The following is a 23,564-nucleotide window of genomic DNA, read 5'->3' as shown; positions in this document are numbered from 1 at the left end:
TGACATTTTGATTGCATAAATTATAATTAAAGTCATTACTACTAAAAGAGCTCAACAATTTTATTATTTAATAGACGTAGTTAAATTAACCCTTTTTCAGAAAAATCCCAAAATTAAAAACTTTTTAATTTTTGCTTAACAAAAAAACTTTAAAACCCCCTAAAAAAAATATCCCTTAAAAAAGGAACGAAGGCCCATAGACATATCAAATAGAATTTAATTTAAAAATTAAAGGGGGAAAAACCATAAAAAACGGGATTTAAAATTTACATTGCATGAAAACCTCCCACAGTTTCTTTTATCTTTTGGCCTTTGAACACAAAACTTTCACCATTTTAAAGGGGCTTAGTTCAGAACAAAGTGCGCGTTTCTTGTTTGATTTTCCGGTTCCGCAACTTTCAGAACATGTGCTCCATGGTGACCAGGAAGACCATCTTCCATCCGCTAAAGAACATTTAAATCAAACATTTATTTCTTTACTAATTTGAACAAGATGACTATTAAAATTGTACTATACAGTTTATTATTACTTTTGAATTATAGTTATAATATAAATGTACTGTTTTTGATAAGAATGTTTGGTAACAACTATTTTTGAAAAATGTGTGAAATACTATGAAATTCCACTTAATATTCTGAAAACTGAAACGATTTTTTATACCGATTTCATTATCGTATACATGTATGAGTATATTAACAGTCAAATCTTATGTAAAAGAAATTACCACTTATTAGGTCATCTTCACAAGTTTCGTCAAATTTTGATTGATCTAAAACTGGAGAGAGAAATAATCTTACTAAATCTACAGCTATATATAACACTGCTTGATAAATAATATTGCTTTTTCAATATTAATTTTGAAAATATATCTATATAATATTTTAGCACATTGTATTTGCGAATCTCCATCTAGGAAGCAAGTTTTTATTAACTGACATTATAATATATCTAATGCATTACACTAAAGTATTCGTGCACTTTATCGGAAAAACACATGAATGGTAATATAGATAGACGATATCAAATTTGTAACAATACACATGCTTCATTTGTAAGAATTCATACTCACTGTACATGACAAGAAGTTTGCAAATTGACACAATGAAGGCCATGAAACATGAAAAACTGCAATTGTTACAGGCTAGGTGTGCACCTAGGCCTATTCATTAATGGCAATGGTAATCAAGCTACAGTTCATGGCTCCGGCTTAAGTTACATTTTGAATAAATAAGGAATTAAGCAACATCTGAAGACCTGACAAATGGCGGTCATCACCATAAGTTAAATGTCGCTTTTTCGTGTACAACATAAAGGATACCTATTGGCCCAAAGTCAAAGAATACATGAGTTATAATTCAATAGGCCTGACTGACTGAAGAAATGGAAATTTTAAAGATCAGGGGTAATAATGCCTACGTATCACATACACAAAAACCACCAACAAAAACATTGTCTAACATTAAAAACAGACATACCATTAAAGAGATTCTAGTGTATTGAAATACTGAACCATTAACCTGGAAATTTCTTTCTAATTATAATAATAAGAATATATAATAATGATGATAATGACAAATAAATTTCAGGGGAACATACTTTGTTGTCCAAATATTTCAACTTCACAAAGATGCAAGAATTCTACGACCCCCATAAGCTGTACTTTTACATATCGAGCAATACTCCCTATTGCTTCAATCGTTTTGCTGGTTTGAATCATTGGTTCTCCACATTTGAAATATAAACTACTCATGTTACACTTTGTAATTCCCGTTGTTACTTCAATACTCTGTGTTCCTCTTGCTATAAAAGAACATAAACTTTATCCTGAAACATTCACATTTCTATTATTTTTCATGTATTTAAAATAGTTCGAATATATTTTGAACAATACTTTAAACCTTAATTGAAATAAATCTTCTGACTTTTCATATAATATCTGTAGAGTTGGCAAGATAATTCGGATGCAAAACAGCCGAGTCTAACTCTTATTTGATTTTGAATAAGACGGATGATTTACTACAAAATGACACGAGCAGTTAATAAAATACAAATACATAAAACATTAACATACATCAGCCTTGTTACTTCGGGACCTTTTTTTCAAAATTCTTGCTTTGTTGCAAAACAATTTTATTTGCTATCTTATAAATGAGAAGACAATGTTTTCTTATCTCCGCACACAAATAGTGAAGTGTACAACTCTCTGATTTCATGTACTGACAGTAGTTTACCGAGAGAAGCAGGCTAAAATTAAATCATGTGTAAACACGTTGTCTCCATCTAAAAGGAAATTACTGTTTTACATAGACATTAGTAAAGGTAGCATTTTATATAACTTATTCTTTCGCGCAGCCAACAGCCTCGCTTGTTTATGATGTGCTTATTTAATTTTAAATAACTACAAATTTAAAAGTCGTCTGTTATTAAATTTACGAGCTATATATATCGAAAAAGAGGTGAACAAAAATCAATTTCTTTACAACAAAGCTACACATATTATATTTATTTCATTAAATATATAAGAATTATATTTTAATACCATAAGTGATAAAGTCATGAATCTCAATATGATGTAACATGTAAACTTCATGAAGGTCAACTAGCCACCATGGCTGATAGTCTTTCTCTGTGTGGAAACATGAAGTCGGACCCTGACTCAAATTACCATCGATTCCCAAATCTGCTGTTCTAGACTGATACAATGACGACTGAGTGGCTGTTTTATTTAAAGCCACGTTTCTGACTAAAAATAAAGTACATACTATATCAATGTCATATTGCGATCAATTAAGTTATATTTAAAACAATTTAAATTAAGCAGCCATAAATTAATGTATCTTTATTTTCTTAACTGCATTGCAATCGAAAATTTCAAAATACATACTAGTGGTGAAGAATTTTCATCCGTTATCAAAACCAGCTCCACTATTCTAAACGTCTTTCATAAAAAATGTTTGTACTTTTCAAATTTGTTTTTGACAGTTTAATATATTCCTTAACATTCTTAGAACTGTTAAATACTTTAGAAAGATTAGGTGTAAGGTTTGCTACGCCCCCACACATACACACAAACGAAAAAAAAGAGAAGAAAAACACTTTGGAATCTATCGAATGTAAACTTACTTATACAATTTTCTAATGGATCACAATTTCTGTACATGGTATCTGGTCCTTTGCAAGACCTCCCAGAAAACTGAGGAGAAGGATTGTTACATAACCGCTTTCTGGGCTGTGTTCCATTACAAAAACACATTGCTGACCATGCCATCCAGTTTCCCCATTGACCATCAACTTCAAAGCAAATCATAAAAAGTCCAGATCAGTCAAGCTGTGGTTAATTTGTATTAGAGCTTGATAAACTCCTTATGAACTTAATTAAACTTGAGAGAGGTGTGAAGATTGGATAAAGAAACTGATACAGGTAGGGAAGCACATACCTTGTTTAGTAAAATAATTACAGAAATAAAGACTGAATAACACCAAAGGTGGAAGATCATCATCAATAGACATCAAAAATAAAAAAAAAGGTTCATTTAGCACAGCCCAACATTATCCTGATGGAAAGACAACCGGTATAGCATATAACTGGGAAAGCATAGATCCCTTGAAAGCAATGCAAACAACTTTAGAAAAATACATGCTCGGTTTCATTGAGTCTGTCAACAAGAGATAATGCAAAAGTGCAACATCTCTCACTACTAGCGGCAAACAATATTCAGTCTTCATCACTTACATGCTGCAATTTGTGCCCCGAAAGACAGAAAATATTTAACCAAACTTCGTACAATGACCAATTAAAACAACTGTCATGAAGACACTTTTGCATCAGACATAAGATAATTACAATAATAAACTGTAGTCTTATACGGTATGAAACAATGAAAATACCTTGCGCCGGCCTTTGAAAAACATGCTTTGATACATCAACCTCTGTCTCTGAAATAGTTTGTTTTCAATACATTAAATGAACAAACCTAGCATAACATTAAAATGTGACACACTGTCAATATTATTTAGCCGTTTAGTTGCTCAAAACCAAAGAGTAACATACTCGTATACCAATTACTATCCTTAGCTGTTTAGGTAAAGTTTTTACTGCTATCCTTAATGACCGATTGACAGCATTCTTAAATACAAATAATATACTGAGAGAAAATCAAGCAGGGTTTAGAGCAAATTATTGTACATCGGACCACGTTTTCACTCTTAAGTTTTTAATAGATAAGCTACGTGCACAGAAAAAGAAATTATTTTGTGCTTACATTGATTTTTCTCAAGCGTTTGACAAAGTATGGAGGGCGGGCCTTTGGAGCAAACTTTTTAACAATGGTATACAGGGAAAACTTTATAATATAATTTACAATATGTATGCCGACATAAAATCCTGTGTCTCTGTAAATGGTACAATGTCTCCTTTTTTTAAAAGTAACTGTGGAGTTCGTCAAGGAGAAAATTTGTCTCCTGCACTTTTTTCCATCTACCTTAATGATCTCGAGACCTATTTAGAATCAAACAATACAGGCATTAAAATAGAGCAGACAGATCTTGGATCCGACCTTTACTTGAAACTTTTTATACTGTTATATGCCGATGATACTATTATAGTTAGTGACGACCCTGCTGCTTTTCAAAAACTTTTGGATGATTTTTATTATTATTGTGTAAAATGGAAACTTGAAATAAACATGGCAAAAAACAAAAATTGTAATTTTCGGATCAAATAAAACAAACAAATATCATTTTACAATTAACAAGGAACCAATAGAAATAGTTAAGGAATACAAATACCTCGGGACTCTATTTACCCCGTCTGGCAGTTTTCTTAGTACAAGAAAATACCTGTCTAACCAAGCTAATAAAGCCATGCATATTCTTTACTCTAGGATATTTAATCTTGATTTACCAATCGACTTACAGACAAAACTTTTTGATCAAACCATTTTGCCTATTTTAACGTATAATTGTGAAACATGGGGCTTTGAAAACCTTGACCTAATAGAAACTATTCATAATAATTTTCTTAGAAAGATCACAAATAGTAAAAAAAGCACCCCTTTATATATGCTCTATGGAGAGTTAGGCCGCAAACCATTAGAAATAGTAATAAAAACTGGAATGATTAATTACTGGTGTAAACTGATTATGGGTAAGGAAAATAAAGTAGCCAGACTATGTTATGAAAACATGCTTAATTCAACGATTAACTTCAAATGGCTGCAACACATAAAAGATATTTTGGTTACACATATATATGGGAAAACCAAAATAATATTAATTTAAAGAATGTTGGTATTCTTATCAAGCGCAAATTGTTAGACCAATTCTTACAAAGCAATCAATTAACTAACTCCTCAAAGGGATTAAATTACCGTCTCTTTAAAACTGAATTAAATTTAGAACATTATTTGAGTAATTTACCAAAAAACTTAAGATCGTCACTTTTCTACTTTAGAACCGGAAATCATAGGTTGCCAATAGAAACAGGTAGATGGAGACAGTCATTTGTCCCTTACGAGGAACGTAAATGTCGCCACTGTCAGCTCAACGATTTGGGAGACGAATTCCATTTTCTCCTTAAATGTCCTTTTTTCCAAGAGTTAAGAACAAAATTCATTCCGAAATATTATTATACTCGACCAAATATTATCAAGTTTTCATCCCTAATGTGTTCAACTTCAAGAAAGTTACTGATTAATATCGCCCGCTTTGTGCGCGAGATTATGAATACATTCAAAAGGTAATCTACTGAAAACATACCTCTCAAGTTGCAAAGCTAGTAAATCCGTATAGAATTTAAAATCACAATCGATATACATCCAGTCAATGAAACCAGTTTTGTCCAAAACATGACCTTTTTATTTTTGTATATGTCCCAACTAATCAAATCGCAACAAACATAGCACGTGACTTCCGAACGAGACGGTACTATTATCTATAATTTATCAACAAGCGCAATATCATGGAAATCTCGCCATCGTATCTACTATAGAAATACGCATTGTATTTATAGATTATAGCAAAAAAATCCCACGGTAATTTTACTCAGAAAAGAGGCTATTTATACAATCCACAGTAATTTTGTCGTAATTGTCTAAGTCAATATGACAATGCCATATATAAATATTTATGTATATTTTTCTTTTTTTATTTCATAATCTATTTTACTGCCCCCCTGAAAAAAATCATACCTAGTTCTAAGTTAAACCCACATACTGTTTGAAACTTTTATTGATTATATGTCATGTTGTTACTATTGTAAACTGAATGGAAAATAAAAGTGATTGTTGTTGTTAAAAAAAAAATGTATATGCATTGTCATACAATTAGAGTTAAGTATCCGTCAATTGAATTTTTATTTCAATAAATTTTAAAATAACCTTCTGCAGATTTTTTTTGAAAAATATATTCAATAAAAACATCATACCTAAAATTCCAAAAACTTTTATCTCACATATATTCATGGACTCCTTTTTAAACACATGTACTAACTTAACATATCGAGCTCTCACTCCACTCATTATAACACCTTGATTTGGTCCATAGCGTCCGCATACACTAGTGACATGCATGTGTTTTAGGTCCAGGCCAGCAGAAACTTCAGCGTTTTCATGGCGATGATCTGGATAAAGCATTCATAAAAAGAAGCATTTTTCTACAGTCAAACAATTTTCTAATGACAATAGCTCAGGTCACATACATAACGTCGGTCATGTAAGATGTATTACGATATCTCATTCGTCATTTTTGTCTGAAAAACATCATTTCTCAATATTTACGTTTGGAAAATAATATACCCGACAATGTAACCAAGCATTGGGCTTCAAGTTTAGTTTAGACACACCACACGTCAAAGTATATAATCCAAAACATGTTTTTGTTTTATTTAGCAAAATCGATATGATAGGAAAAATGTAGATACGCCGTCGGAAACTGTACCAGAGCAAGCAACATAGGTACAACACATAACAAAATCATTTCATTTCAGACACTGATCAGCTGGAAGTGACGTACTGAATATAAACTAATAGTAACATTATTGGAATTGGATACGATTCTATCATTCAAAATACCAATCATATATATATCCTAGTCATTACATATAGGAAGCAATCATATGGAAAATAAGGATAGCCTTAATAAGTTTTTCATCACATCTGATTGTTTCGATAACTAGTTGAAAGCAAGAAGAACGAACAATTATTTTAATTTCCAATTTAATTTTTGAAATAGAAGTGGTTAAATGGTAGAGAGGTATTATCTTACTCAAGTAGAGATTAAATTAAATGGGCAAACATACATAATATATAATCATCGTTTTGTATATTTTCCCTAGGCTTAACACATTTAGGTACTGACTGGTATTGAAAGTTAAAAATAATTCATGCTTATTTCTGTACTAGTATATATTTTGAACATCTTGATGTCTTTTATCACGGAAATGAAGGAGACACATTAAATAATATAATTTTACACACCACAACAATCCATTCTCGTGTATATTTCTACCCAGTAAAGAACGTAGTTTCCTTCAAGGTCGATTAAAACCCATGGGTTTAATTCCCGTAACGAATGAAAGCAGCTACCATATGTTAGATCTGCATGTATTATCCCGTCAGTTACACCGGCTGGAGCATAATCTGTACGGTGTGTTTCATATTGACTTGATCCAATTGTTGGCTTGCCCAAAGCAATGTTTGATACTAAAATGGCAGGAGAGACGATTTTTAGATGAAACAACCCCAGCTATTATGAGCTGTTTTGAAAAAAAACTAACCAAACATTTAGATGTTTAAACCATTTTTTTCGTAATGTTTTAAGTATCTTAGGTGTACTTCGTACTTTTGCTACTGTAACAGTACTTGTGCATTACATGTTTACAGGTTCATTAAAAATAAATTCAATCTTGCTCAGTTATTGATGGAACGATTTGTCTTTGATATTCTAAAGTTCAGACATTAATTTCTAAAAGTCATATGTAGAAACTATGGCCATACCGACAGAATTGTCGTGCTGTTCGTAAGGTACCTTTTCACCTGATTCACGAAGATCTGAGGACTGTCATTGCTAACGACACTACTACTACAGTTGCCTATCATACGAAACCAATTATTATGCAACACACATAATAAGAAATTAAAATAAACTTTCATCACATTAAATCTTTATGGGAAAACTATACAATTTATCATACCGTTGGATCGAATGCCATTGAAAGTGAACGAAACGTTGGGTCTGTCATAAGTTAGGGCGTATCTGATCACAAATCCTTCGGAATAAACTCTTTCCTGCTTTTTGTCCTTTAGGAAATGTATTGTTGCATTATCCGATGATAGATGGATCTTTTCCGGTGGCATATTAAGATTGCAGTATTCAAAAGTCATGTTGAAATCGACGACATAGAACTTAGAGCCTATGGAATTGAATTGATTAAAAAATCATAAAAAGGTTATTCCTGAAATACTGCTTAACTGAAAATATGAGCATTTTAAGTATATATTTACCAATAAAAGAAAACAACGTTCTGAAAGTTAACCGTTATGAAACAAAATACTTCAATATTTAACCATTCCTTTTTCTTAGATAAACGATGTACTTAATAGAGTACCTGTTTCTAAATCAAAGATTGTTGGTTCAAGTCGATCTCGGGTCACGACAACGTACCAATTATGGTTTTAGGAAATGGACGTTTTAGGCAAAAAGTATCAATTACTTGTATCGCAATAGATCTCAATTGAAAAAATATCTAAATTTAACTTTTCCTTTGTTTATACGGCTTGAACTGTAAAAGACACTTTGTAGTTTACATATATAAATCTGCTATCATTATATAAATCATCGATGAAATAGTCCTTTCATGATATTTTACTTGCATATCACGCATTTTTTTTTTTAAATATACATGATAAATTATAAAAGCCTTACCACCTTCAGCACCCTGACATGGCACCTGAAATTCTGTCACAAGTAACTCGATACGATGTCTTGGAAAAAACAAATTCCAAGTTTCCTTTGTCTTCTCAAAAGGAAGGCCAACATATGACATAGGCATAATAATCATTTCTTCTTTACTGCAAATTTCCGATCGACCATCTTCCCAACTTTGATCAGAGTGTAAGGAAAAACATGCCGGAATCTCTAAAATATATCATACAAGTAAATATATACTTTTGGCAACGTTATATAATTTATAATGTATTATCATTCATAAACATGCTTTTAAGTGCAGTTTTGTATAGAATAAATTTACCGTGAACTTCATATAAGTGAATATTATCATGTTGTTTACTGAAATAGGTTACTGCTGAATGCAAGATATTAATAAATTAAAGAAATGGTGGGAATATTTATTTCTTTACTTTGTTTAGTGGCAATTGCTCGAAATCCATTGCCCAATTCGGTTATATCTGCCGATGGAAAACATGAGGTAAAAGTCAGAATAACTGTTGTTTCGCTTGTTTCAATGATGAATACATGGCCATTCAACTTGTTAGTGATACGTCTAGCAGTCCCTGCATTCCCGGTCAGAAAGTTTGATACCAGTAGTGAATCTGTACAACTCGAATTATTCTGAAAATTTAGGAATTTTATTAAATTAATCAACAAAAATATTGATGCTATAATTGTCATAGTGTTACTTTACCTAGATTTCACTTGGTACTGTTGTACACACTCTTGCTTTTACATAGTTCTATCCAAAACATATCAATAGCAATACCTTGAGTAGCAGAAGATTACACACATTGAATACAAAAATAATCTAAAACTTAATGAAAACAGCGTATTCGGTAGTTTATATAAATATCATTTACCTTTGCATATTTATGAAACGAAATATTTGTGAATATTAGCTTCACATAATTATCGTCATCGAATTCTACAATCCATTTGTAACTCTGATCCCCAACATATGACCATGGATATCCTATGCTAGTTATTACTGATTCTTCAAAAACTTCTGCAATATGACTGAACAATGTAGTTCTTGAAGGCGTTGTTTTTAATCTCGATTTTCCAACAGCAAGATAATCTATAAATAAATAACATATAGTCAACAATACCTTCCGAATAAATCATACTGAAAGTAAGACGCAACTTTTCTAATTCATCATCATTTGAATTTTAAGAAGAGTGGTGAGCTAGACGTCTTATGGTTTGTGTGAACCACAAAATTATTTTATCCCGTTACTTAGTTACCATTGTTAACACCAACACCAGAAAATATACGCCAAAACCACTGCATAATTTACACTTTAATATGACTTTACAATAATCATTCGACAGACAATAATACTCATGACGCTGCTATGAAAGTACATGACGTCATGACGTCTCTTAATGTTGTTTCTTAAAGAAGAGTTATAAAATTAATATGTTGTTTTCTATTACTGCACTTTTGACCTTTTGTACACCGAGATTGTTGTAATGAATGAAAGAAAAGAGTGTATCAGGATAAAGTATATGTTAGATTATATCCTTATTAATCTGCCAAAGAGGAATAGACCACCGTTAAAGAATAAAGAATTGTTACAATATATTACAAATAGGTTCATGTCTATTTATGAAAACTGTGAATATTTAATTATCAATTAAAGATTTTCATAACAATATGTATTCCTGATCACAAGTCTGACAGAATCTACAAATATATTAATGAAGAATGTACTGTTTGAAAATATATCTTATGAGCTGCTAAAGAAAATTTAAAAGGTCGTTCACCATTTCACATTATTTATATATGTCAATACATACTGTTTAAACCAAACTGGCTACTACTTACTGTTCCAGCAAAGTTTTGTCGATGATTGGAAGCCGGTTTCTTTATTGTGGTGAACACTCCATCTTTCCATATTGTCATAATGATACATTGAACAAACGAAGTTGTCAGTAATCACGGCGGTACTGCAGTTTTGTGCTTGTTGACATTTTTGTTTGCATGCATCAAAAGAAGTTATGTTCCGTATGTGTGAAGAATCTGTGTCTGGCAACCGAAGGACATCCATATTATCAAACATTTCACTACTCGCATTGCACTTCAGCGATGGAATACCTGCCAAAGTAAAAAAGAAAATCACATTTAATTGCCATACTATTTTATGACTCCTATCTATTTATTCTTTTGAATTAAAACCAATTTAAGTTCATTTTTGTCATTCATACTTCCTGTTTTAATAGTAAAATATATATCGATATAAGTAGATTATATTCTTTGATATAATGGACTTATTGAGAAAAAATATATGGTTTGGTAACTGAGACGCCTAAAAACGATATGACTAACTATCGGAATGTTTGCGTCTATGCCCTCATTGCAACGTTTTTATAAAAACAGTATATTTGAATATATTTTGTTATCATTGACGAAATTAAAAGAAACACAATAAGATATATTTATACGGCAATATTCGTGAAATTTCTATATAATATGATGCATTCGTGTCATTTCGACGAGAAATCAAATTATTCGCAAAACAATTTAAAATATTTGTATCATACACTAGATGCAAGGACTAAAAAACCTAAAGCAAATTGCTTTTACTTTCTAGTACCGTCCACAAACAGGCTCAATTAAACCTAGTCTTCAACATTTTTTCATTTTGCACTTTAAGACGTCCTTTGGTGATACAATATTTCCATTATTCCTTAAGCTGCGGTCTCACTTACTCTCGGCAGAGCCCATGACCATCCCGGTAAGTTACCGGGATGATCCGGGACGATCCGGGTGGAATTATTGTTGCGGTCACACTTACCCAGGCAGCACTACGGTAATTCCCAACTTACCACGCAGGATGCGCTCCGGATCATCAAGGCAGAGCCCAGGTGAAGCTACGGTTCATGCCGGTGCTTCCCCGGTCGTTCCCTGATGACGCATGAAGAGCCCCGGTTGACCCCGGTAGAGCCCCGGTCGATCCAGGCAGAGTCTCGGTAGAACCCCGGTGGATTGAAAACGCGTGAAAATGATTACATTGATACATATTTTTTTTTAATATAATATCTATTGTTCCAGAATAGTAATTTATGATTATTTTCTGAAAAATCTTTATGCAAGACTGGAAAGAAGGGAAATGGGAACGGTTTTAATACAAACAAGTGCGATCATCGCAAATTGTCGTGATTCTTTTGAAATGAACCGGACTTTGCCGGGGCTCTACCGGGATCAACAGTAGCTCCATCGTCATCCTCCAGGGCTCTGCCGGCATCCTCCGGGACTCTGCCGGCATTAAACGGGGCTCTACCGTAGCTCTACCGGCTATATCATACCTCGGATCATCCCCGGTTTGTACCGGCAGAGCTACAGTGTGTTCCCGACAGAGCTAAGGATTAAGCCGGCAAAGCTATACTTCCCAGATCATCCCGGACCTCCCCGGTGATATTAAATATTTAATTCCATCGGAGGCCGAATGCCGGATTTTCCCGGATCATCCCGGACGTAATCGGCAGAGTTACGGATGTACCCCGGTTGTTCCCGGTCGTTCCCGGATCACCCCGGACGTTTACCAGGGCTCTGCCGGGATGTAAGTGAGACTGTAGCTTAAAGTATAGCTTTGCCGGCTTCATCCTTAGCACTGCCGGGGTTACACCAGGGAAGCACCGTAGCTCTGCCGGCACAAACCGGGGATGATCCGGGGTATGATATAGCCGGTAGAGCTACGGTAGAGCCCCGGTGAATGCTGGCAGAGCCCCGGTGAATGCTGACAGAGCCCCGGAGGATGCCGGCAGAGCACCAGAGGATGACGGTGGAGCAACGGTTGATCCCGTAGAGCCTCGGCAAAGCCCGGTTTATTTCAAAAGAATCACGACAATTTGCGATGATTGCACTTGTTTGTATAAAAAAAAAACCTTCCCATTTCCCTTCTATCCAGTCTTGCATGAGGATTTTTCAGAAAATCATCATAAATTACTGTTCTGGAACAATACATATTATATTAAATAATTTTTTTGTATCATTGTAATCATTTTCGCGCATTTTCAATCCACCGGGAGCACTGCCTGGATCGTCCTGGGCTCTGCCGGGGACCTGCATGGATCCTCTGGCAACAACTGGGGAAGCACCGGCATGAACCGTAGCTTCACCTGGGCTCTGCCTGGATGGTCCGTAGCGCATCATGGGTGGTTAGTTGCAAATTACCGTAGTGCTGCCGGGGTAAGTGTGACCGCAACAATCATTTCACCCCGGATCGTCCCGGATCATCCCAATAACTTACCGGGGTGGTCCTGGGCTCTGCCAGGAGTAAATAAGGCCGCAGCTTTAGTTAGTAAAGAAAGGTTGCAGTGTTGAATTTCTTTATTTTATGCTATTCTTTACAACTTGTGGTCTTCCTTTGTAAACATTAAAGATTTAAGGCTTTATTAGTACCTGCAAATTTGCATCCATGGAGTTCAAATCTAAGGCATATCAGCCCATTTGTCATTCCACCAAGTACTCTGATCTTTACAAATCTAGCTTCAAATGGTTTGATAAACATGATCTGTGATTCCGGTGATAGGGTATCCAACTGAAATTCCTAGTAGTTATAGTAAACAAATATTTGAAAAGTTGTGCAATAAGAAAATAAATGTAGTGAATCGTAATATGATAATTCAATCAATGTACGAGTCGTATATATATTTTACCTTTGTCATATATTCTTGCAGATCACTCACGTTTTCCCCAAACAGAATTTGAACTCGCTTGCTGCCAATCAGATGCACATTAGTTCCTATTCCCACCTTCAGGTTCCAAATTGAAATGCCTTCGACACGTGTGGTAGCTAGTAAATCAACCTAAAAGCATTTGCAGAAGAAAACAACAAGATAACGAAAGAAAAAAAGAATTGTGTATAGATAATAAAAAGCATAAAACATGTAAAAACTGATAGGAGAAAGAGGAAGTAAATCAGAAAAGCAGCTGGCATTATAACATTTTAGTTTGATTTGTAGCAAGAAATAGTACGTATCTGTGACATTCCCTTACATTACTAGCTAGACTTGAATTTTTTAATTTCCAAGAATTTTATTTACACCTGACCGAAAATGATTTAGAGAAATCTAGAGATATGGAGATTAAGTAACAAGTCAAATTTAAGATATGGAGAAAAATTTAAGTTAAAAATTGACTTGCAAAGATATAAAACAAGCCACACAGCAAACTACTTTTTTCTTTAATATCAAATGGAATATCTACTGTTTAAACAAGTGCTTATATCCCATGTAAGGTACGTCGCGTGCTTTAAATGACGTCATTTCCGTACGTAATTTTACCTTTATGAATGAAATTGTAAATTCATACGCTACTATAAGAAAGAAAAAAAGTAAATGAAATTATTTGTCTTGTTATTTCTTTCCGAAAATAATAATCAATGTGTATATGCAAGGAAAATAATCAAACACTGACTGACGTTACAGACTAGAACATCTAGCTCGAGTGTAACTGTTTGGCGGAAACTCGGCCTCGTTACTGCGGTAAACATTTACCCTTGAGCTAAATATTCCGGTCTGTACCGGCAGCAGGTATGATATTCTTATAAGATATCATGAAGTTAGTATTCAGTAAAAAAGCAGTATACCATTATAAATGGATCGTTATCAGTTGACGATGCACACCATCCAGATGAGAACGGTCTGGCATTTGCAATAGGAAACCATTCATGGAATGTGCTGGCAGATAACTGGAAATCTAAAATGCTGCCATCGGTCATTCCAAGATCGGTGTTACATCTCCCCGACGTATCTGTTAATGTAATTTTGATTGCATTTTCATGTTTTTTAGAAGGAACAATCAGTTAGTTAGGTATTACATATGATTGTAAATTTATTCGAGCAGTCAAGCTTCTTTTTCAGTAGGTCGTTGATACTTATTCATAAATCGGTGAACGTACTTCCGAATTAAACAAATTTGCCGTACATATCTAATATATTTAGTACAATATTGAAATAATAACAATCTAGTCTATTTCTTATTTTAATTATACTCAATAAGTTTAAAGTTTTTAAGGTTTAATATTAAGTTAAAACTGTTTGTGACATTATTTTGAATTATTTCCATTCGTTTCTGTAGTAGTATCTGCATATATAACACTTAAAAGGTTAAATCACTTAAAGAAAATCAGAAACAGACAATAAGAAAAGAATGAGCACCTTGTCTGGTATTGTAAGTGTAAACGTGTATGTTATTAATGGTATCCAACAATGATTTATTACTTGAACCATCGACCAATGCGACGAATCGTCCGTGCATTAATCTGGAAAGAGAGAGAAGATAAATTCAAATTTTCTTATATTCTCATTTAGTTTTAAGTTCAATTGAACGTTATTATAATTATTCAATACACAATCCCATTACTAGAAATACAGGGCAAAGCTTATTTGCGGCTTGACTACACCAGCCATTGGAGGCTTCCAGATGATAAACGATAGGCATCAAGACTGACCATGACCGTCACAACGCATAAGCTCGGAAAACGATAGACAAACATTTGAAGAAACAAAGACAATAATATAAACATTTGTAACGTTTTCATTTCATCATTAATGCATGTAGCACGAAAAGGTTTAACAATATCATTGTCATTTCATATTGCTTAGAAATTATCCATTACCTTATAGGAAGCAACTTCAAAGTTTGTAGGATTTGCTTAACACTAACAATGCAATGTGTTGCATCAAAATGAAGGAAACTCCATCTAGTTTCGCTTATAAAACAAGCTACATCTCTACCATCCACCATTTCTTCACCTGTCAATACGTAAATAAAAAAAGAAACTCTTTGAATTAGTTATGACATGCGTTATTGCAAATATATGAATGAATTAAGTAATCAAAAACAATATAGATTTGTTAAACATATAGATAAAAGTGTGAGTATTGTTATATTGTGAAGCATAGCATCCCTCTTAAATCTTTTCCGCCATATTGCATTGTTTGGCTTATCATTTCATCATTTCTGTTTTTGCCTAACGTTAGTTTGTTCCAAGTGTAGCATTTTATTATTTTTTGACGATTTTGTTCTAATTTTAATTGTAGTAGATATAGTCTTTGTTGTCAATTCAAATAATAACTTCAACGGGGCTATTAAATGAATTTCGTCTTACTATGACTTTTATTCAAATATTTTTTTAGCACAGACTCACTGTACAATTATTATAATATTAGTACTATTAATATAAATATTTATTTTACAGAGATTAAAAAACAACCAGATAGTGTAATCTCTATTAAAGCCAGGTGCATTGAGCTTCCGAGGTCTATAAGTTTCCAAGGAATAGTTGTTGGGCCTTCGTGAATTTGTTTAAGCTGCTCATCTGAAAAGTTAAAGAAATAGATATATCAAACTCAATACCATGATTTCCATTTAGTTTCTTTTTAAGGATTAAAGTTGACATTTTTAGTTACCTTTGCAAAAATCAATTGGCAGAGCTTTTATAAAAATCTGGAAACAAAGTGGTCCTTCGGAAGCATTAATCACAACAAAATTACATGGAAATTGCAGACTCGGTTTGATTGAGTTTGTACATGAGGGATAATAATTAAGTACACCATCCCTCACGCCCCCTAGCACCGGCTTGAGTGGTACTCAATTCTCAACACTTAATATGCTGGCATCAATGATCCCGAAGGACCAGAAAAATATAACAAAAAAGAAGTGAAGTACGGGGCAACGTTTTACAGCTGCCACACAGCACTTGACACCTGCTGTTGTTTATAAGTATAAAAAGCTGGATACAAAGTGATCCCTTGGCAACATTAATCACAACAAAATTACATGACAATTCCAGACTCGGTTTGATTGAGTCTGTACGTAAGGTCATATAGCTACTAAGGTAGATAATTACCTTTTAAAATATTTACATGTAAAATAAAATGTTAAAATTACGTTTTTTACACTTTTTAAATCGTACTTTCTTCTTCTAGAGCTTGAAGTTCGTTGATTTAGAAAGCAAAACTATGTGTTTTTAAAGAAAAATACTTACCAACATTAATATTCGGATCATTAAAATGCGCAGTTTCTGTAAAAGATCCGTCTATAACAGTAGCATATGGCGTCAGGTAACCTGATAATCAATTGTAAACGATGTAGTATATAACCAACATTAGTAAATTAAAAGATATTTAAGTTTGTACCATTTCCTTTTAAATCTTTTGTTTGAAATCGTTTTATCATCCTTCTATTCTCAATAAATAACATCATTTACTGACAATATGAAATACTATTTCTGGTGAAGTGTTATGGGTTGAAAAAGAATTTTAATTCATTTCAGACGACATTTAATATTTTGGGTAAGGAAATTGTCAATATTAAATTTTCGTTTTGGAGTATGTTTTAATTGACATTACCTTCTATGTTATTTGACTCAAATATGTTGTCCATAACATCTGAAATAAAAGAAACAATGTCTATCAAAGGAGATATTTTACCTTAAAAGAATAAAGTTTTGGGAAAAAAGTTTGGATTTTTTTTATTTCTTTTTATTTTTCGTTAAAATTGTCTTTATCTTTAGACTTTTTTAATGGATACAGACATCTTTCCCTTTCGCAAGCAAGTTGGGCTCACTTTACAGCATTGCTTATCTTTTTATAAAAAATTTTACACTTTTTAAAAGGGTAAAAAATTTATTTTAAAAACCGTTGCACAAAAGATACCCGACCAAGCATATATGTATCTAAAATATGCATTTAGTTTTCAAAACTACTTTGTATAAACACTGATATATCGTAATGTCATCTTAAAGATATTATGCTCAAATTTGATATTTGAAAATATTGTTAATTGCTGCACTAAATATAACCTTTTCTAATTAATGGTCGATAATAGCAGAAGGTTTCAAATAAGACGGTGCTGGACGAGTTTTTCTGAACACGATCTCCAAAGAAAATACTTTCCTTCTGAACAGTTGTATCAATAAAATGTGGACAATCAGAATCATTCTCCTGAAATGTTACAATTTTTAAAAGCATGTGATACCTTAACATCGTAAAATAGTGTTCTTATTGTACAAAATATAATGATCTTTGAGCTTTTTATATCGATATCTTAGCTTAAAAAAACATTTGTATGAATTTTTGTTAATACTAGCATGTAAATTAATATCACAAATCTCTACATACTTTCATCAGGAATTATATTATTATAGACCTATTCATAGAATTTCATACTTATTTTCGCAAGAGGACAACACACACAAAATAAATCATATTAGAATTAGCAAGTTTTCTATAAAATACGAAGCTTACAATATGTAAATTGAATATATTGTTGTTAAATGTTTGGTATCTTGTATGTGTATATGTATTGTAGTATGAAAACGTAAAATGTGTCGTAACTGGATTACCTTCATTAATATGAAATAACTGTTAGAGGCATTTATTTCTTTCAAGTCCCCATCATTCACAACCGCATGATACTTCATCCTCGAACATAGAAGTATGTTCAAATTTGCTATGAAAAATTGAATGAAATATCACAATAGTGACACATTGCCCGATGCATACAAATAAATAAAAAATAAGTATTGTAAACCAATGTTTACGTGCATTTCACAATTCTTATAAACTTTTTATTACTTTAGATTTGTCTCGCCTTATAGAAGAGTTAAATAACAAATTTATTTAACATTTTGACCACGTCTTATAAGGCACTCGTCTTACTGGTGAGTAAATACAATGAACTTTCTATAGTTCGCTTAATCGCAGAGATTAATAATCATTAACACAAAAATGATACAATCATGTATTGAAAAAGTCAAATTTAGGTTGTCTTTGCTGTTTATACCGAGAGGAAGTACATATGAACATACCGGATTTTGTATCTTGCTCTATTTGAATGTCGGGTGTGTATCCATCTGTATACCAGTACGATATTGCAGGAAGAGTTATATTGAGATTCTTCCGGATGAAACCTATAAAACAGTAACATATTGAATACCTATCTTAATCAATGTTATTGATCTGCACACAAAATACTCTGAATTGTCAGAAAACTCCTAACAATGATATTGTCATTAGGATTGAGTATATTCGAAATTGATTTAATAATATGCGACATGATACTTATTTCTGAAAAAAAATTATTGGTAATGTCCTTAGGTATCTGCTCACTCTTTTCTAAGATCGATAAAATCAGTATGTCTAATATCAATATTTTTTAAAAGTGAAATGTACAAATATAACTATCACAATAACACACTTAATTGCCTAATTCAGCCACACAGGGTACGTGTACCTTTAAATATTTTATTAATGAACACATCGTTTTGATTTATTTATCACTATAAATTTTCATTTATTGATTTCTTGTCAATAAAATACGATGCAATAATTAATTCTTTACCCTTGGGACAAGTTTCATTTGTACCATATATGCTAAATTCCTTCTCAGGCCATTCTATAATTGTATCATTCAAACGAGCGCTTGCACGTTTAAAGCAAAACTTTAGTTTGAATGTCTTATCATCAAACGGACCAAATACGTAGGTTTGGAACTCTGGCCATTTAGTTATTGTAACATCATGGAATATGGCTTTGCTTCCATTTGTATAATCATTGGCAGATGACGAGGAGTTTTGGGTAAATACTTTGAGTTGTGACGCCCATGTTATTGACAAAACACCTTCTTCCCAACCTTGTTTCCATGACTCCGGACATCCATGGATTGACATTGGAAGTACATATGGTCCAGATGGCCACTCACTGATAAACTCTTCATTATCTTTAGCAAGAAGAAATAATTGTGTTATACGTTTTCTTTTTTAAATCTTTGTTTAAAATCTTTACTTTTATACTAAGCTACCATGGTGGTTTAGTTATTCAATAATTTCTCGATCCAAAAGTCGATTGGTAATTTGATTAAGTTTTTACGTGTATGACAATCCTTTTCAAAACATTCTATATTGACATTGACTATAATTTTTTTTAGTGTAGTGAGCAGATCATTAACATTTGAATGGACAAAATAATGCAATTCAATTTTTCATTTTTTTTTTCTTAAAAATATCCGAATCAATACATCTGAAAGGTAATTAGCATATATCAAACATGAGAGAGATAGTAGATAAATATAAGTATGTCAGAAATAAACTGAATTGTTGTAAATCTTTAGTATGAAAAAAGGTGATATAAACGAAAACTTTGTAGGGTTTTTTTGCAGAATACTAGTGGTATTTTTAAATGATAGTTTATACCTGCTTCTTTCAGGTCTGCTGGGTCACAAACGATCTTGTTTGACTCATCTTCCGTGCAATTTGCAAATTTAAAGTCTGAGGTGTGCTTGATAGGTGTTGCACTGACCTCCACTTTGATCAGGTAAAAGAAAACATATAAATATTATAAACTGTTTGTTAACAGGGTTTTTTTTAATGATAGATTGTGTCTGTCTGTTTTTAATGAATGTTCACAAATCAGGCTGAATGCTTGTCGTTTGTAAGCACGTTTTCAAAAATTGTAAGTAACAATACAAAATATGAGATAGATGAAAATAAAAATGTAAAAATCTTAGAATATTCCAAGTAATGCAATTATTGTTTAGATTATCCGTGTGCTTGTCACGGATTCGGGTTAAGTGAGTTAACAGAAGGGTTATGCTAGGAATACTGTTTTATAAAATTTAATGTAAGTTTGTTTCAAGAAATTTGCCCGTTTCTAACATCCATTTTCATTAATTAATCTTCAAAATTATATAAAAAAAAACAATATACACGACTGCGGTTAATTCAATAGTGATTTTATTTTTTATTAAGAAAGTATGATTTCTTTTTAATTCATAATAAAGATAATTGACCGATAATTTGATCGTTTATAAAAGCGGTTGTTTGCAATTTAACCCCGCCTATATTGTCTAAAATGAGATTCACACAGGGGCTCATGATTATTATTCCTATAATATATACAACGAATTTGAAATTAGAACCAGCTCTTCATGGTGAAATAATGCATGGAATAGACGATGCGTAAGAAGGGTCAAAAGGTATTTCCCTCAATAGCCCATGAAAAATGTATCGTGTGAGATTCTATTCCTCGCTGGAAATATTGAATATCATGTTCTACTTCTGAATTACAATTAATGAACTGAAAAATCTGAAATAATAATCTTGATCTCTCCTATCAGCTAATTAATACGAATATTAAGTTATTTAAACTGCTTCTCGTGTGTATCTGAATATCATTCACATTTTTTTCTATATTGAAATGTGAAATATATATTTGATTGATGTATGTAACACATTGTACATAATGTAAATATTAATCAGATTAGTATTTTACAGTGAGCGTGTTATTCCTTCATCCTTTTATAGTTAGATAGATTCGTATTAAAGATATAATTAATTGTCGTATACATATTTGTATATAGTCATTTAACAAAACACGTAATACATAAATAATAAATGAGCCGTGTCACGACAAAACCAACATGTGTGTTTTGCGACCAGCATGGATCCAGATTAGCCTGCGCATCCGCGCAGTCTGATCAGGATCCATGTTGTTCGATTACCAACTCTATTACAAGTAGAGAAACTGATAGCGAACAACATGGATCCTGATTCAGACTGCGCGGATGCGCAGGCTGGTCTGGGGATCCATGCTGGGCGCAAACGCACTATGTTGGTTTTTGTCGTGTTGCGGCTCAAATCATAGTACGATCTTATTGAAAACACAAATATTTTTGAATAAAAGTATATATGGAGAATTTTCTTAAGTAAATATTTAAACAATACAAAGTTTGATTTAATGTAATAAATACGTTGCAAAAATCACTTTCATTTATTTTATATGTAGTAAACCAACAATTAGAAATACATAATTAATGCCATACTGCCGCAAAGAGCATAATTATCTTGCACATACTGTAAAATCAGTGGTTATAACAGTTTGTTTAATATTTATAAGGTCATACTGACGCTTGGTCGCAAAGATGATGTTTTTAGCAAGGCCAATTAATTCAGATTTTTTTTTTTTAATTCGAGAGCTGATTTTTTTAAACATACTCGGTTCCCTGTAAAACTTTGGCTTAATGAACTCGTATGTACTGCAGAATAACAATTACAAATGATAATAAAATGAAATTTATCCTCAATTAGAACATCAGTTGCAAATTAAATTGATGTGCGTTTTCTAGATTATAGAGGCAACAATATCAAAAAAAGTTTTTCTTTATAATTAATCTGTTTTTTAATAGTTTAACAAGAGTCGAATGTACAATAGATATAAATGTGTTCTCTTTGCAGATGATATGTGTACAAAAAATTAAAAAAAATATTTAAATATCCGTTTACAATATTTCCTTTTACAAAACATTCTCTATATTAAGTGAACAAAACCATTCTAATCGTGTTATGATGTTTTAAATTTGATCTATTTTTATTTAGAATGAAAAATGCATCGATATGTGAAAAGGGTATTTTTCATTTATAAAAAATATTAAAAGGTAAACTATTTCTATAATTCACTTTGTGTGGGTGATACAGGAAACAAATATGTTATATTGAATTAAATTACAAAATGTACCTCATTCAAGTTCAGTTGAATGTCATCTGCAGTTATTAAAATAAAAATCTAAAATAAAACTGATAATGAAAATATAATTAATTCTTCTGTGTATATAAAATGTCCAAAACAATCATCAACGTTTCAAAAAATCGCTACCTTTACATCGAAATATATTATCTCTATATTATATTAGATTTTCAACTATTCTTAAAAGCTTCGAACTTGATCTACATTATTTATTTATTTTATTTGATTTAACAATTTCTATTCAAAAAACAAATAAACAAACTTTAACTTACCTAAGAATAAGATCATGTAAACGCAGTAGAAAAGCATATTAGCTCAACTTGTAAACTCAAGTTAACATATCTTCTTTCTCTATTCAAAGCGCAAATGAATGTTATAACTAACAATTAATTGCGACACTGATTTATAAACATGGTGTAAAAAGGCTTTAAGTTGCGATAAACGTCAATCAAACATGGAATCACGCCTACCAAGCATTCGAGCAATCTGACACACGATCACCCATGGGAATATAATGAATTCATGGTTTAATTTTCCATTAGCTCGAAATATTTTAACATGAATACCATTCTCAGTTTCAAACATTTAATACACAAATATTTTCCGCAACATGACTTTTTTCACATCTATTTTATTCACAATTTTTAGAGGTGAATAGTAATAGGAAAATGAAGGCTTATTCTGAAATTGTAAAATTTAATTTTTATACAAACAATAACATAGACATTTTCATTTATTTTATATATAATGAAATATACATTAAGCCGGTGCTTGGAGTCGTGCACTTTACAGTACTGTCCACGAACAGGCTCATTCAAACCGAGCAAGCAACATTTCAATTTTCCGTTTTGGACCTTCTTTAGGGATTCTTTATCTATCTATTTTACACGTTGTTTGGTGTTTGAAACGTATTAGGTAAAATATCAAACAATGGATTTGATGTTTAAATGATTAAATGTTGGATTCTGCTTAAGCCGGTGCTAGGGGGCGTGGAAGGTAACTTGCACTTTCCAGTACCGTCCATGAACAGGCTCAATCAAACCGAGCCTGCAACATTTTACAATTTTTGCCGTGTTGGGCT

At 32.3% G+C, this 23,564-nt stretch overlaps 1 protein-coding gene across 1 annotated transcript; it reads right to left on the bottom strand.

The window, feature by feature from the left end:
- Positions 1-298: 298 nt before the first annotated feature.
- On the bottom strand, positions 299-22,886 carry LOC132718553 (uncharacterized). The gene is made up of 27 exons (XM_060702264.1): positions 22,756-22,886; positions 20,155-20,265; positions 19,305-19,682; positions 18,772-18,873; positions 18,307-18,413; positions 17,764-17,905; positions 17,312-17,350; positions 16,948-17,028; positions 16,174-16,278; positions 15,577-15,712; positions 15,116-15,219; positions 14,545-14,708; positions 13,613-13,762; positions 13,356-13,503; positions 10,779-11,048; positions 9,811-10,028; positions 9,358-9,568; positions 8,924-9,136; positions 8,193-8,411; positions 7,477-7,701; positions 6,426-6,620; positions 3,890-3,937; positions 3,125-3,292; positions 2,541-2,744; positions 1,598-1,801; positions 726-776; positions 299-444 (listed from the first exon to the last, which is right to left on the bottom strand). Exons 1-27 carry the CDS (start codon positions 22,790-22,792, stop codon positions 299-301), a joined length of 4,176 nt encoding a protein of 1,391 aa, XP_060558247.1. The 5' UTR covers positions 22,793-22,886.
- Between the last annotated feature and the right edge of the window lie 678 nt (positions 22,887-23,564).

Source organism: Ruditapes philippinarum, unplaced genomic scaffold, assembly GCF_026571515.1.
Source record: "Ruditapes philippinarum isolate M1 unplaced genomic scaffold, ASM2657151v2 ctg1098_1_1_1_1, whole genome shotgun sequence".
Taxonomy (NCBI): domain Eukaryota; kingdom Metazoa; phylum Mollusca; class Bivalvia; order Venerida; family Veneridae; genus Ruditapes; species Ruditapes philippinarum.
Note: the sequence above shows the minus strand (reverse complement) of the source record. Positions and strands in the feature narration are given on the sequence as shown.